Raw genomic sequence first — 15,939 nt, forward strand, 5'->3', positions numbered from 1 at the left:
AAGCCTGATAAATGTAGTTAAGAAAAAATAAAGCTATTTTATTGGGATTGTTGGTCAACCTTTTTTTGGCACAATTTAATTTGTACTATTTGGGAGATGGGGTTGCGTTAAATCTTAGCCTATTGTCAATTTGCCATTTCATTGGGTATTATTTATTTTGCCCATAGTATGTGCTTTAGTAAATTACTGTTTATTTTGTAGAATTATTTTTGGGCAAAAAATTTATAATCCAGGGTCTTTCTGATTGCCCCACACACATGTACACACATTTCACTGCAAATGCCTAACTATACACAACCTTATCATCTGTATGGATGAACATTCTGTTCATCTTATTGAAACAATTCCTTGCGTACGAGGTGCATTCCTATTTGTTGGCAAATTTGAAACTGTACCATTGGTGTAGATTAAACTCCATTTTATCTAAAGGTATACCTGTCCCATTCCGTTCATTTGGCCTTAGCTACCATCATAATTTCAGAAGTAGAAGGAAAATAAATTTAAAAAGTATATGGAAAACCATTTCTTCGCTGAGGCTTATATCGTAGGCTTATATCATTTAGTTTCATTACAGCCCACTGTCATTGTTATATTATCACACCCACCCACACACTAACTCACACACACATATACACACAATCATGCGCGCGCACGCACGCACAACACTAGACTCGTAGGGAAAAGTATTTCTAAAGGGTTTCATTTTTCCCAATGGGTTCTCTTATGAAAAACATAAATATAATTCTAATAGTGTAAGTTCTAGAGAAAATCTAAAGACTTTTCATTCTGCTGTCTGGAACTCCTATGACGTTTTGACTGACATGAAACTGACTGCATTGTATTTTTATTAGTAGAAGCATCAGCATTATTCTGTTACATTTTGAGTAGCAAGAACAGACAGAACTTGAAACTAAACAGATTTATCAATAGCATGGTACTGTGCAAGTCGTAGGCAGCTGAAAGTGGAACTAAGGCCATTTATTTGGGTAATAAGTGTTTTGATAACAAAACAATATAAATACACACACACACACATATATTACAAATAAACACATATTATTTTATTTCAACTTTCAGGTGCCTAAGACTTTTTCACAGTAATGTATGCATATAGCACTCTCTAGTGGTGACATACAACCATCTGCTCTACAAGCGCAATGGAATTACACTCAATTCTACAGTATGATCATCACACATGGAATTTTCACTTACTGAAATATGTATTGGAGGAAGATCTGTCCTGAAGGATGCAATTCATGTGATTGGTTGACTCAGTGGAGAGGGCTGAGAGGACATTTAACCAGGGTTAGTGCTTGTCTCTACCGTAAACACAATGTAATCCCTACCCTTACCCTACACCCTGAATACTAACCTAAACCTTAAATCTTACCTAACATTAACTGTTTCAAACGTAAACTGAAAGACTTGAGTTGAGACGTAAGCCCCTCCATGAAGTGATCCAATCACAATTTCTGCGTTCAGAGCAGATCTGCTATCAGTAAGTACATTTCCCAACTCCATGTTTGCCCAGGCTATACTAGTAAGTGTTATCAGGCAAGAGTTTAACATCTCCAGTTCCTTTCGTAAATCCCAACCTCTTTTACTAGTATGATTTGGCACAGAGTTAATGGAAACGCTGGTGACTTTGGCCAATGCTGAACAGCAAGCCACACACCACAGTATTGGTTTGAGGATTCCACTTTAGAATAGAACAGCCACCCAATTCAAAGATTCTTTATGTCACCCATAAGAATATGAATCCAAGCCAAGCCAAAGCGTATGACTGACCTCCTTTTTACACCCTTCATCAAATCAAGCTTAAAACATGTCTGCTTCACTCATCCCTGGCTCTTCCTCTTGCTACACTCAGAAACAGCCATGTCTGTATTCCCATGGAAAGGCAATCCATTGAAAACGTTTTCCACTGACAAAATATCTTCCATTCTGGGACAAATGACACAAATAAGGCAATGTCTGTGATACTGCCAGATTGCAAACAGCACAATCACTGGGGTAGGTTGTATTGGAACAAATGGGGTTTAGTTCATACGCTCTGCATCCAATACCCAGTTCATCTGGGCGCAATGTTGTTGCATGGTTAGGTAATGGTTTCCATGGGTTATATCCGCTCCTCCTTCTCTAAGCAGAGGTTTTTGGAAGAGCAATAGGGGCATAAGCAAAAGCGAAGACCGTGTCTCTCCTCAGCGGCTCTGCGTCACCAATCCAGATAGCAGCGTCCTGATCAGGTAAGGGTTCCGTCCGCCCAATTTTCCTCAGACAATCTCCAGCCCACCTCCAGGGCCAATGGGTCAGGCTCAAAGGTCAAGGTCCCAGAGGTTCAGGATTCGGGTTTGACGGGTCAGGACTTGGAAGGTCACATTTGAGCAGCAGCTCGTTGTCGGAGCCCGTACCCACGTCTGAGTCGAACAGGGAGTGGTCCGTATCTGGTGATGGGGTGGCTGTGTGTTTTTCAGAGATTTCGCTATCCTCCATGGTGTCGGTCCGAGAGAAAAGGCCAAAGTCCATGAGGCCTGTGGGAGAGCCTTCACTGCTGTCTGTGTCCGCCCCATCATAGTAGAGATCTTCAATGTCCACGAACCACTCCGGCCAGAACTTCCTCCGCATGCGCTCACAGAACATGGCCAGGTTGATAAGCTCACCTGAAACACAGAGGACACAAGACACACAAGTTTCAAAACAGATACCCGAGACACACGTACACCTGTGTTCATCTTCCAAATTGATATTGAAACCCTGAAAGTTCAATTTGGTACCGTTTGAAAATGGTAAAAAGAGACTGTCCTTTTACCTCTGATTACCTCTGCCATGTAAAGAATGAAACATGGTAATTCACTGCCCTCTAGTGGGAGAAGTACACATGTACCCCCGAATAAAAGAAGAGGATCACACTGTTTCATCTGATGTTTTATCGGATGGATATATAAATCTCAAGCGTCCTGTGGAAATTTCCACTCCCTACAAAATAAAGGGAGAGATTGGACCCTAGAGGAATGTAGCAAGTAGGGGTTACACGAGGTGGAAATGAGAAGACATTTTTATTAATTATTTTTATCAAAACATAGGTTTTCTGATCCCAACACTAAAATATGTTAGGAATAGAAAATAAATCATTTTGTTGACTTAGTAGGCTTTCCCTGAAGAAAATATGCTAACATGCTGGAATGCACCAATATGAGATCACTTTCTCAACGATCCTGAAAACAACATAAGAACAATATCAACAGCTTTCTCTAAAGGGTTGACTGACTGGAGAGACTGAACATGTGAAAGTTAATTTGATGACTTTAAGAGTTATTAATGTTGGTGGATAAGTACATCCCCTTTTATGTATTACATGTACAGTAGGTTATTATTTAAAAGGATTTTAATGTTTGCAGCTAAAATTGTTAATCAACAGTAGTAGTATTGCCTACTACGGTGTTATTATGGTTGGGATGAATCTATGAAGTCATATGTGAATTATAGCATTCAAAGTATAATAGTATACAAAGTATACACACCCATTTTTTTGTTTATCGAGACAAATCATCTCAGACGTTTTTTCACCTGTAACAAGATCTTGTAACTAAAAATACTTAAGAGGAAGATGAATGGATAATTTCTCTGAAAAGAAATTGAATATAAACTATGAAAGCAGTGGTTGCAGTGGGCATATGCCTCAACTAATTATTGGTCCAATTTGCTCGGATTACAGGACTAAGGGTGTTTGGATAGGTCTCTTATCAACCTAGCACCCTATACCTGTATCTCAGCAGTATGCAACCTAGAAAACATCAAGGAAATTCTACCCTGCTGAACACTGCCAGAAATCGTAAGGTGAAGAAAAGGTTCACATTACAACAGGACAACAATCCTAAATAGCCAAATCAACCAAGGGATGACATAATTCATATGTGCAAGGTTTACAGAGACTTATCCAAAAAGACTTAGTGCTGTGAATCAAGCAAAAGATGCTTCAACAAAGGATTTGTATTGAGGGAGGTGCACACTTGTATCACAATGCATTAATTGTTTTAATTTGCATTTTTGTCTAAGAAATTATCGATTTGCATTTCACATACATATTGTTGACTGCATGATCTACTTGAAAAATTGTCTGACATGATTTGTTTGGATTTCAGCCTTTACATAAACCAAAGCTGCATTTTTAAGATCAGTGTATAGATTTTTTATACTCACAATGATTCCTAATGATTTTAGAGAATTGTTGTTTAGGATAGCCTAACATCTGTCACGGCGTGGCAAGCCTCCCTGCCTTCTCTCCCTCACATGGAGCACAGACACCTTTTCACCATTGTTATCATCCTCACCAAAAAGCTACATTTTTGTCTCATCAGACCACATGACCTCCCATTCCTCCTCTGGATCATCCAGAAGGTCATTGGCAAACTTTAGAGGGGCCTGGACATGCGCTGGCTTAAGCAGGGGGACCTTGCGTGCGCTGCAGGATGTTAATCCATGACAGCGTAGTGTGTTACTAATGGTTTTCTTTGAGACTGTGGTCTCAGCTCTCTTCAGGTCATTGACCAGGTCCTGCCGTGTAGTTCTGGGCTGATCCCTCACCTTCCTCATGATCTTTGATGCCCCACGAGGTGAGATCTTGCATGGAGCCCCAGAGTGTGGGATATTGACCGTCATCTTGAACTTCTTCCATTTTCTAATAATTGCGCCAACAGTTGTTGCCTTCTATTTAAGCTGCTTACCTATTGTCCTGTAGCCCATCCCAGCCTTGTGCGGGTCTACAATTTTATCCCTGATGTCCTTACACAGCTCTCTGGTCTTGGCCATTGTGGAGAGGTTAGAGTCTGTTTAATTGAGTGTGTGGACAGGTGTCTTTTATACAGGTAACGAGTTCAAACAGGTGCAGTTAATCCAGGTAATGAGTGGAGAACAGGAGGGCTTTTTAAAGAAAAACTAACAGGTCTGTGAGAGGCGGAATTCTTACTGGTTGGTAGGTGATCAAATACTTATGTCATTCAATAAAAAGCAAATTAATTATTTAAATATCATACAATGTGATTTACTGGATTTTTGTTTTAGATTCCGTCTCTCACAGTTGAAGTGTACCTATGATAAAGATTACAGACCTCTACATGCTTTGTAAGTAGGAAAACCTATTTGATACACGGCAGTGTATCAAATACTTGTTCTCCCCACTGTATAACTAGTAAAAGTAGGTGAGTTGTCCATGGTGAGCAATGGAAGGAGACTTGTTTTGGCCGCCAAGTGCGCGTTCCCCATATGTAGTGACATCACGTGAAAACGATCAATTGTCCCACCTATAACAAGAACATTTGTGATTGGTTGATTCTACTGGGATCCTAAAATGCTGCTCTAATAGAAGTCAATTTCAATTAAATTGGCTGGTGCCTTCAATTCAAAACCTGTGGGCCTAGTCAATGACCGTTGAGAACAGCTAGATCATTTCTACCAAGATACTGCCAAAGAAAAAATATTATTGGATATTTTATGTCTTGGAAATTAACCCTTCTTTTTCCAACACAAACTGAAGAAATTCAATAAGAAGATCACTACAATTAAGACAAAAATCTATGAAAACTAAATTGCTAATTATAATATATAAAAATATATACAGATTTCTATCTATCCTTAGGCCTTCTCTGTGGGCGTAGAGGGCCCTGACGGTTCCCCACTGGCAAATGCCAATTTGCCCTCAGGCATTCTATTTGGAGCGGCTGAGGGATCTCATCAATTTGCAGCTTGCAGATGTATCATGGGTTTGAGATTTCATTTAGATCTCCTCAACTTGGGGACTTCCTGTGAAGTCACTCATGAGTGGACTATATGCAAAAATCCACATGAAATGTAAATGCTAATATATAATTACAGACAATCCAAGATATGTATGAATTAGAGTTGATCAGTAGGACTCTGAAGTTGATATACTATAGTAGATGTGGCTGACCTTCAGCGATATAAGCTGACAACTGTCCACTGGCCTCAGGGTTGGTTTGGAAAACAAGAGCTCCAGATAAGAGCTGTCTTCACCTTGTATCAGCACTGGATTTAGGTCACAAGTGATTGCCTGATCCTCTCTGTGTGCTGTCGATTGAATCAGGAAATGTGATGAAGTGTGTAGAATGATTAGACACTGTTGATATACTCGGCTATGTACGTATTCTTCCCAGTGGGCCCTTTCCTACTGAATTATGCTCTTTCATTGATTCAATTTGATAATGTGCAACTTAAGAATAGATATTGGTGATGGGGATATTAGTGCTTATTGTAAAAAGACAGACCTACTATTTATGTATTAACATATTTATGTATGTTAAGGATACTTGAATCTACTGTGTTGTTTAAAAACAAAGATTTTGTAATATCCACAATGCAAACAATACACCTAGGAAACCTTGAAAGGATTCATTTACGTAGTCACCCCATGAAATATTGTGAGAAGAGGGATCTTTCATTCATTTTAAATGTGATGCTTTAGTAAAAATTGTGTGTGGAACATTTCACCAGAGAGATTGAACTCACCTTTAATGAGCTGCTCTGGACGTGACCCGGGTAGAGTCCACATAGCCTGGGCCAGGTGACCAAACACAGCAGCATCAACTGTCGACATCTTAGACCCCATGAAGTATTTCTTGTCTCCTGAAGGACAGATGAACCATCAGAGTCAATTAACAGACTTCCACCAACAGCTGCTCTATCTCCTGAGGTTTTTCTCTGAGCTGAAATATTAAAGGAGCATGTTTTCAGGGTGATTATGGGCAGCTTTTGAGCATTTTAATGCTTTATTCAGGACAGAGATAATAGGGGAAAGGATTCAAACCCATGGTGAAGCGTAACATGTGCACAGAATGCCATGTAGTTGTTATATTCAAAGCGTTTGCATTACATATATTAAGGTTTCTTTCAAGCTTGCAAAGATGTTCAGATTTTCTGCTATTTTCTTTGCCCCTCAAATACATAGAAACTCATTGTATTGTTTGAAGCATAATGCGTTTACTACATATCACCACCAGAGGACATGCAATCACCAAATGGAGCAAAAAGATTTTAAGACCCAGAGTAAAACTACAGGGTCTGACAATCTCACAGTGAACATCCATCATGCATATGTTCTAAGTGATACCGGTTGACAAGTTAGCCTTTGTGGAACAGCCATTTCAATAGTTCTTCATCTCCCTGTCAGAAGATAATTTGTTAACGCTCCAGCATTACTGATAGAGCTTCAACAGATAAGTCCCATCTTACACAATCCCAAACTAACTCCCAGGCTTTCCATTCTAAGTAGATCTGAGAGTACTGAAATGATAAATATTGTTGTGGCTCCATTTTTACACCAGACAGGCCATGCGGAATGGTTGCTATTTTAATCATCCCTATACAGTCCCCTCCACAGTTTGTAGGGACAGTGGACTAATGGACTTGGAAGTCACTCCTGCTCTACCCCTGACCCTTCTGTGCTCTGTACCTCCCTGTACGTACCCAGAAGTTCGGCCAGTGATCGCATGTCCTTCTCCATCAGCTGGTAGACCTGCTCCTTGGAGAATCGCCCGATCCCATGGCCGTACATTTCTCTCTGCACCATGCTGGCGTTCAGGTGGCTGAGGATCCACTTCAGCAGGTCACTCAGGGGGCCAGTGACTGACAGCATCTTTTGGGTCTCCTCAAGGTTGTCCACCCACTGACAGTAAGCGATAGTCCTGAAAAAAAAAAACATATTTGTAGTGTAAAGAACGGCGCTACATGGGGAAATGAGATACAAAGAAGAATGACAACATTTGCCCTCACTGCTGTACGTTGCTGTGGTTGAACGTTAAATGTAAAACACACCCAAATAGGGCCTCCCAGCAAACGCAGCGGTCAACTGCACACTTGATATTTTGTGCATATCTTAAGTCTTGTCTGCATGTCTGAAGCCTTTAAAGGCGGTCACAGCCAGGGTATCAGCCATTATTGAATTGTCTCAATGTTATCAAGGTATGAAATTATGACTTTCACTGAAAAGTACATTCTGAGAAAGCTTGTTGTGTATTTGTAGTGTATACATTTATTGTAACTACCATCTGCTCAGTCAAAAATAACTGCAGAATCTAGTTGCCAACACCTGGACTAACAGACAAGATACTTTTTCTTTTTTTTACATTTTACAACTAATGAACAAAAACCTTGTTTCGGTTCAGTATCAGAGCAAACATCACACCACTCACCCAGTCAGTATGAAAGAAATGAGAAAAACAGCTCACACTGCCTTCCTCATTAGATTAACTGATACATTGGGTTCTAGGCTGCTAGCAGCCCAGCAGGCAGCATAGCAGGGTGGCAGGGAGACAGGAAATAAAGTGCAGAACAGGGAGAAAACCTACATTTGTCTCAATAACTGTCACTGGCTGTCCCTGAGGAAGGACAACATAGGAAAAAGCTGCCCGGTCATGCCTCCCTCTCTCTAATCATTTTCCTCTCTCCCTCCCTCTCTCAGTCTCTCCCCCCTTTCCTCATTCTCTGAACCCTCTCTCCTTTTTCTCTTTCTGCCTAACTCTTTCATGCTCTCCCTCAATCTTTCCCCTGTCTTTATAACAAACAGTATATCCAATAAGTTAAATGACAGCACTCCTCTTAATAGTTCCTATCAAGCTGTATTATCTGAGTAGCATGAGTCTGCTTTTAGAGCTGCATTGTCATTACTGTACTATTTAGTTATTGTGATGTAAAACATAGCAAACCTAAAAAGGTAAATATACAGTACCAGTCAAAGGTTTGGACACACCTACTGATTCAAGAGTATTTATTTTGTTTTACTATTTTCCACATTGTAGAATAATGTAAGACATCAAAACTATGAAATAATTAACCAAAAAGTGTAAAACAGATCAAAATACATTTGTTATTGTAGATCCTTCAAAGTAGCCACCCTGTGCCTTGATGACAGCTTTGCACACATTGCATTCTCTCAAAAAGCTTCATGAAAAAGTCACCTGGAATGCATTTCAATTCAAACATTTTAAAATTGAATTTGCGTAATTTCTTTCCTTGTTAATACATTAGGGTTGGTATTCAGATGACAATCATTAAGTCTGTACTGTAGTAGTCCATATCATGACAAGAACAGATTAAACAAGCAAAGAGAAACAACAGTTCATCATTACTTTAAAACATGAAGGTTAGTCAATCTGGATAATGTTAGTGCAGTCACAAAAACCATCAAGCGTTTTCATAAAACTGGCTCCCATGAGGACCACCACAAGGAAGGAAGACCACGAGTTACCTCTGCAGAAGAAGATAAGTGCATTAGATTTACTTGCCTTAGAAATCATCTACTAACTGCAACACAGAGCGGCCCAAATACACTGCTGAAAAAAATTAAGGCAACACCTAAATCACACATTGTGTCTTGACGAACGAAATATATTAAAGATAAAACATTTTACATGTTTACATTTGTACATTGTGTAATTTGTTGAGAACAAATTAAGTAACAACGATCAATGGAAACCAAAATCACCAACCGATTGAGGGCTGGATTGAAACTCTAAATAAACAATTGAAATCACAGGCTGTTCCAACTTGAGTGAATTTCATCATGGCAACTCAATGTGACTCAGTAGTGTGTATGGCTCCCACATGCCTGTATGCTCTCCAGACAACATCTAGGCATGCTCCTGATGAGACGGTGGATGGTGACCTGGGGGGGGATCTCCACCCAGACCTGGATTAGGGCATCAGTGAGCTCCTGGACAGTCTGTGGCGCTACTTGGCGGCATTGGATGTACCGATACATAACGTCCCAGAGGTTCTCAGTTGGATTCAAGTCTGGGGAATGTGAGGGCCAGTCAATGCATCAATGCCTTCGTCATCCAGGAACTGCCTACACACTCTGGCCACAAGAGGCCGGACATTCTCCAGCACCAAGAAGAACCATGGACCCACTCCATGAAGTCTGAGGATTTCATCCCGGTACCTAACAGCATTCAGGGTATCGTTGGCTAGCACGTGGAGGTCTGGGAGAAAGGAAAAGCAACCAACAAGAGCCCAGCATAATTGAAAAAGCATTCCAGGAGACTCCCACACAGAAGTATTATATTGACATACACTCAACTAAAGGATTATTAGGAACACCTGTTAAATTTCTCATTAATGCAATTATCTAATCAACCAATCACAAGGCAGTTGCTTCAATGCATTTAGGGGTGTGGTCCTGGTCAAGACAATCTCCTGAACTCCAAACTGAATGTGATTTAAGCAATTTTTAGCGTGGCATGGTTGTTGGTGCCAGACGGGCCGGTCTGAGTATTTCACTATCTGTTCAGTTACTGGGATTTTCACGCACAACCATTTCTAGGGTTTACAAAGAATGGTGTGAAAAGGGAAAAACATCCAGTATGCGGCAGTCCTATTGGCGAAAATGCCTTGTTGATGCTAGATGTCAGAAGAGAATGGGCCGACTGATTCAAGCTGATAGAAGAGCAACTTTGACTGAAATAACCACTCGTTACAACCGAGGTATGCAGCAAAACATTTGTGAAGCCACAACACACACAAGCTTGAGGCGGATGGGCTACAACAGCAGAAGACCCCACCGGGTACAAATAGGAAAAAGAGGCTACAATTTGCACGAGCTCACCAAAATTGGACAGTTGAATACTGGAAGAAAGTTGCCTGCTCTGATGAGTCTCGATTTCTGTTGAAGACATCCATTCAGATGGAGTCAGAATTTGGCGTAAACAGAATGAGAACATGGATCCATCATGCCTTGTTACCACTGTGCAGGCTGGTGGTGGTGGTGTAATGGTGTGGGGGAGGTTTTCTTGGCACACTTTAGGCCCCTTAGTGCCAATTGGGCATCGTTTAAATGCCACAGCCTACCTGAGCATTGTTTCTGACCATGTCCATCCCTTTATGACCACCATGTACCCATCCTCTGATGGCTTCTTCCAGCAGGATAATGCACCATGTCACAAAGCTCGAATCATTTCAAATTGGTTTCTTGAACATGACAATGAGTTCACTGTACTGAAATGCCCCCCACAGTCACCAGATCTCAACCCAATAGAGCATATTTGGGATGTGGTGGAACGGGAGCTTCGTGCCCTGGATGTGCATCCCACAAATCTCCATCAACTGCAAGATGCTATCCTATCAATATGGGTCAACATTTCTAAAGAATGCTTTCAGCACCTTGTTGAATCAATGCCACGTAGAATTAAGGCAGTTCTGAAGGTGAAAGGGGGTCAAACACAGTATTAGTATGGTGTTCCTAATAATCATTTAGGTGAGTGTATATTTAGTAAACATACATTTTTGATATGTGCCTATTTTTTTTTTTAACATATACTAATATATGTATTACTAATGTATGTCCATATATGTCATACATATATTTACATATTCGATTTTGGCCATTTTCAAATGGTTCATTATATTGAAACTGAAAAAGGTGCTATATGCTGCTTCAGTGACTAAAGTCAAAACTTTGGTGTATTTACTAAACATTTATCATTATATTGTGACACAATGGCAGTTGTTTGAGACTGTGACTAAAGGTCCGTATTAAATTAAGATGACAGACTCTAACCAGTTGTTTCTTTACTTGCATTTACAATGTATTTAATAGAAATTATGGTAAATATATACTGTACAATTTACATTTCAGCTCTTGTTTGTAAAATATAATAATGGTATTTTTCACAGTAATTACTGTAATGCAATAAGGCCTAGACTGGTGGTTATGTTGGTTTGCTCCTCATTTTGCCAACAATAATTAGTTCAACTCACTATAACAGGGAGATTCTCTGGAAAATAATGTCTTGAAGGTTAATTCCATGATGTGTTGATGAGAAAATACATATCCCCTGGGCATAACCCATGTTGAAAAATCCTCCATATATACAGTGGGGAGATCAAGAATTTGATACACTGCCGATTTTTAGAGTTTTCCTCCTTACAAAGCATGTAGATTCTGACAGCTCTACAAAGCATGTAGAGCTGTCATTTTTATCATAGGTACACATCAACTGTGAGAGATGGAATCTAAAACAAAAATCCAGAAAATCACATTGTATGATTTTTAAATAATTAATTTGCATTTTATTGCATGACATAAGTATTTGATCACCTACCAACCAGTAAGAATTCCAGCTCTCACAAACTTGTTAGTTTTTCTTTAAGAAGCCCTCCTGTGCTCCACTCTACCTGTATTAACTGCACCTGTTTGAACTCATTACATGTATAAAAGACACCTGTCCACACACACAATCAGACTCCAACCTCTCCACAATGGCCAAGACCAGAGAGCTGTGTAAGGACATCAGGGATAAAATTGTAGACCCGCACAAGGCTGGGATGGGCTACAGGACAATAGGCAAGCAGCTTGGTGAGAAGGCAACAACTGTTGGCGCAATTATTAGAAAATGGAAGAAGTTCCAGATGACGGTCAATCTCCCTCGGTCTGGGGCTCCATGCAAGATCTCAGCTCGTGGGGCATCAAAGATCATGAGGAAGGTGAGGGATCAGCCCAGAACTACATGGCAGGACCTGGTCAATGACCTGAAGAGAGCTGGGACCACAGTCTCAAAGAAAACCATTAGTAACACACTATGCCATCATGGATTTAAAATCCTGCAGCGCACACAAGGTCCCCCTGCTCAAGTCAGCGCATGTCCAGGCCCATCTGACGTTTGCCAATGACCATCTGGATGATCCAGAGGAGGAATGGGAAAAGGTCATGTGATCTGATGAGACATAAATAGAGCTTTTTGGTCTAAACTCTATTTGCCGTGTTTGGAGGAAGAAAAAGGATGAGTACAACCCCAAAAAGACCACCCCAACCGTGAAGCATGAAGGTGGAAACATCATTCATTGGGGATGCTTTTCTGCAAAGGGGACAGGACGACTGCACCGTATTGAGGGGAGGATGTATGGGGCCATGTATCGCGAGATCTTGGCCAACCATCTCCTTCCCTCACTAAGAGCATTGAAGATGGGTCGTGGCTGGGTCTTCCAGCATAAAAACGACCCGAAACACACAGCCAAGGCAACTAAGGTGGCTCCGTAAGAAGCATCTCAAGGTCCTGGAATGGCCTAGCCAGTCTCCAGACCTGAACTCAATAGAAAATCTTTGGAGGGAGCTGAAAGTCCGTATTGCCCAGCGACAGCCCCGAAACCTGAAGGATCTGGAGAAGGTCTGTATGGAGGAGTGGGCCAAAATCCCTGCTGCAGTGTGTGCAAACCTGGTCAAGAACTACAGGAAACGTATGATCTCTGTAATTGCAAACATAGGTTTCTGTACCAAATATTAAGTTCTGCTTTTCTGATGTATCAAATACTTATGTCATGCAATAAAATGCAAATTAATTTACTTACAAATCATACAATGTGATTTTCTGGATTTTTGTTTTAGATTCCGTCACTCACAGTTGAAGAGTACCTATGATAAAAATTACAGACCTACATGCTTTGTAAGTGAGAAAACCTGCAAAATCGGCAGTGTATCTAATACTTGTTCTCCCCACTGTATGTTTTGCATGGTTTTTCACTCCACAGAGATGTGGAGTCACATGACTTGGACTCAAGTATGTCTCAATTCATGTATTTTGCGACTTGGGACTTGACTTGGTAAAAAGAGAAAACACTTGACTTTGAATGGATGCCTTAGACTTGTGACTTAACTTGGACTTGAGCTATGACTTCAACAGATTTGTTTAGATTTTCCCTGCACCTTCCTCTTATCCTCCCACACCTCAGTCTGCTGATGCTGCCCTATGCTCATATATACTGTGTTGAATGTTCTCAACACACACCCATTGGGTCGGGGTGGACACCAAAACAACAATACTCCACTAATTGGACTTCTCTCAATGTCACTCAAACTAGGCCTAGAGTTCAGCTGCCAGTATTTGGTTGCCAATCCAGATGTTACTTAGAACTAGCTATTGTAGCATCTGGATTGGTTCTGAAAGTCCTCTAATCCAAACGTAAGGGTTATGTTGTGGTGGGGAGGAAAATGGCAGCAGCATGCAAAACTTAAATTACTGATGTGACAGCCATAACATCCAATTACGTGAGACATCTGAAATCCCACAAATACATTTAAGAATGAAATTACAGCTGTGCTTTGCCTAGCAGAAATACTGTTGAAATACGTTTTGAAATGGGGAGAAGGGGAACGCAATTATATTAATGTAATTTCCTGGCGATTAGTTTAGGACCAGTCTAATTCATGGAGTGTAATACAGTATGTTCCTCCATTCCCATTTACCAATGAGATTCTAAGGGCATTTCTTTAGCTGGGTATTTCAGGTAATATTCTCTAATTTACTAGCATAAAATTGGCTTTGTTTTGAAAATGGACAGAATTTTTGTTTTGCTTTCAACATTGTTATACAGGCTTCACATTACTATTAAAACATAGACACTACTGTTCAAAAGTTTGGGATCACAAAGATTTTGAAAGAAAAGCAAAAAAAAAAAACGGTCCATTAAAATAACATCAAATTGATCATTGTAGACATTGTTAACGTTGCAAATTAATATTGTAGCTGGAAACGGCTAATTTTCAATGGAATATCTACACAGGCGTACAGATGCCAATTATCAGCAACCATCACTCCTGTGTTCCAATGGCACATTGTGTTTGCTCATCTAAGTTTATCATTTTAAAGCAAATTGATCATTAGAAAACCCTTTTGCAAATGTGTTTGCACTGCAGAAAACTGTTGCTGATTAAAGAAGCAATAAAACTGGCTATTGAAGGAACAGAAAAATTTAAATTCTATGTCTATTTACACATTCAATGATTCTTTATTATTTATTATAGAGGTAGCGTTACCCCAAGTAAAGGAGTTCAAGTATCTTGGGGTCTTGTTCGCGAGTGAGGGGACAATGGAGCGGGAGATTGGCTGGAGAATCGGAGCAGCGGGGGCGGTATTGCATTTGCTTTACCGCACCGTTGTGACGAAAAGAGAGCTGAGCCTGAAGGCAAAGCTCTCGATATACTGGTCAATTTTCGTTCCTACCCTCACCTATGGTCATGAAGGCTGGGTACAAGCGGCTGAAATGGGTTTTCTCCCTTAGGGCTCTACTCCGAGGAACTCAGAGTAGAGCCGCTGCTCCTTTGCATTGAAAGGAGCTAGTTGAGGTGGTTCGGGCATCTGGTAAGGATGGCCACAGGACGTCTCCCTAGGGAGGTGTTCCAGGCATGTCCAGCTGGGAGGAGACCTCGGGGTAGGCCCAGGACTAGGTGGAGAGATTATATTTCGACACTGGCCTGGGAACGCCTCTGGATCCCCCAGTCAGAGCTGGCAAATGAACGGAAGTTTGGAGTCCCCTGCTGGAGCTGCTATCCCTGCGACCCGATACCGGATAAGCGGATGAAGATGAGATGATGAGATGTATACCTATGTACTTAATTTCTAATCTAGTAGGCCGTCATTGGAATGTTTATGATTAACAGATGTTTCTGTTAGGAGCGAATGCAGAGACAAAAGGGTTGCTTTTAATTGCCTAGCTTGCATGATCCTTGAGATAACACCTGTGTCATAGGAAGAGACCCAGGGATTGGTAAGGGGTCTATTCTACAGGACTGGTTTTGTGTTCCTTCGGTTAGTTAACCAACCCCCACTATTTGAGTTTTAGGATATAACCAGAGCCAGGGTTTGAAGAAGCATTTTCCTCACATCTTCAATCGCCGGAGAACTTTCTATATTTTATACTGTAATTGTGTCTTTATATATTAAAATCATTTGTTACATTAATTCATTGACTAATTGTCCACCAAATGGAGGCCCTGCTGAGATAATACTAAACAAAACTAAAGGAACTAAAGGACAAGGTAGGTGTCTGTTCTCTTTAAGTGTATATACTCTAATAAAGTCCCTGCCATCTTTTGCGGTAGGGCATGTAACCAGAATCCTGTTAATGGGAAGGCCCTGCAGTCTTTTGCAGTGGGGC

The 15,939-nt window shown here is 40.7% G+C and overlaps 1 protein-coding gene across 2 annotated transcripts in view; it reads right to left on the reverse strand.

The window, feature by feature from the left end:
• Positions 1–827: 827 nt before the first annotated feature.
• The window catches only part of faxcb (failed axon connections homolog, metaxin like GST domain containing b), a 32,364-nt gene continuing 17,252 nt past the window's right edge, over positions 828–15,939 (reverse strand). For both annotated transcript variants that reach the window (XM_010902047.5, XM_010902046.5), the window contains 3 exons: positions 7,480–7,697; positions 6,523–6,639; positions 828–2,660 (listed from right to left, as the gene is read on the reverse strand). In XM_010902047.5, coding sequence (XP_010900349.1) covers positions 2,323–2,660; positions 6,523–6,639; positions 7,480–7,697 — 673 coding nt within the window. In that variant the 3' untranslated portion in view covers positions 828–2,322. The remainder of the gene's footprint in view (positions 2,661–6,522; positions 6,640–7,479; positions 7,698–15,939) is intronic.

Source organism: Esox lucius, chromosome 20 (assembly GCF_011004845.1).
Source record: "Esox lucius isolate fEsoLuc1 chromosome 20, fEsoLuc1.pri, whole genome shotgun sequence".
Lineage (NCBI taxonomy): Eukaryota > Metazoa > Chordata > Actinopteri > Esociformes > Esocidae > Esox > Esox lucius.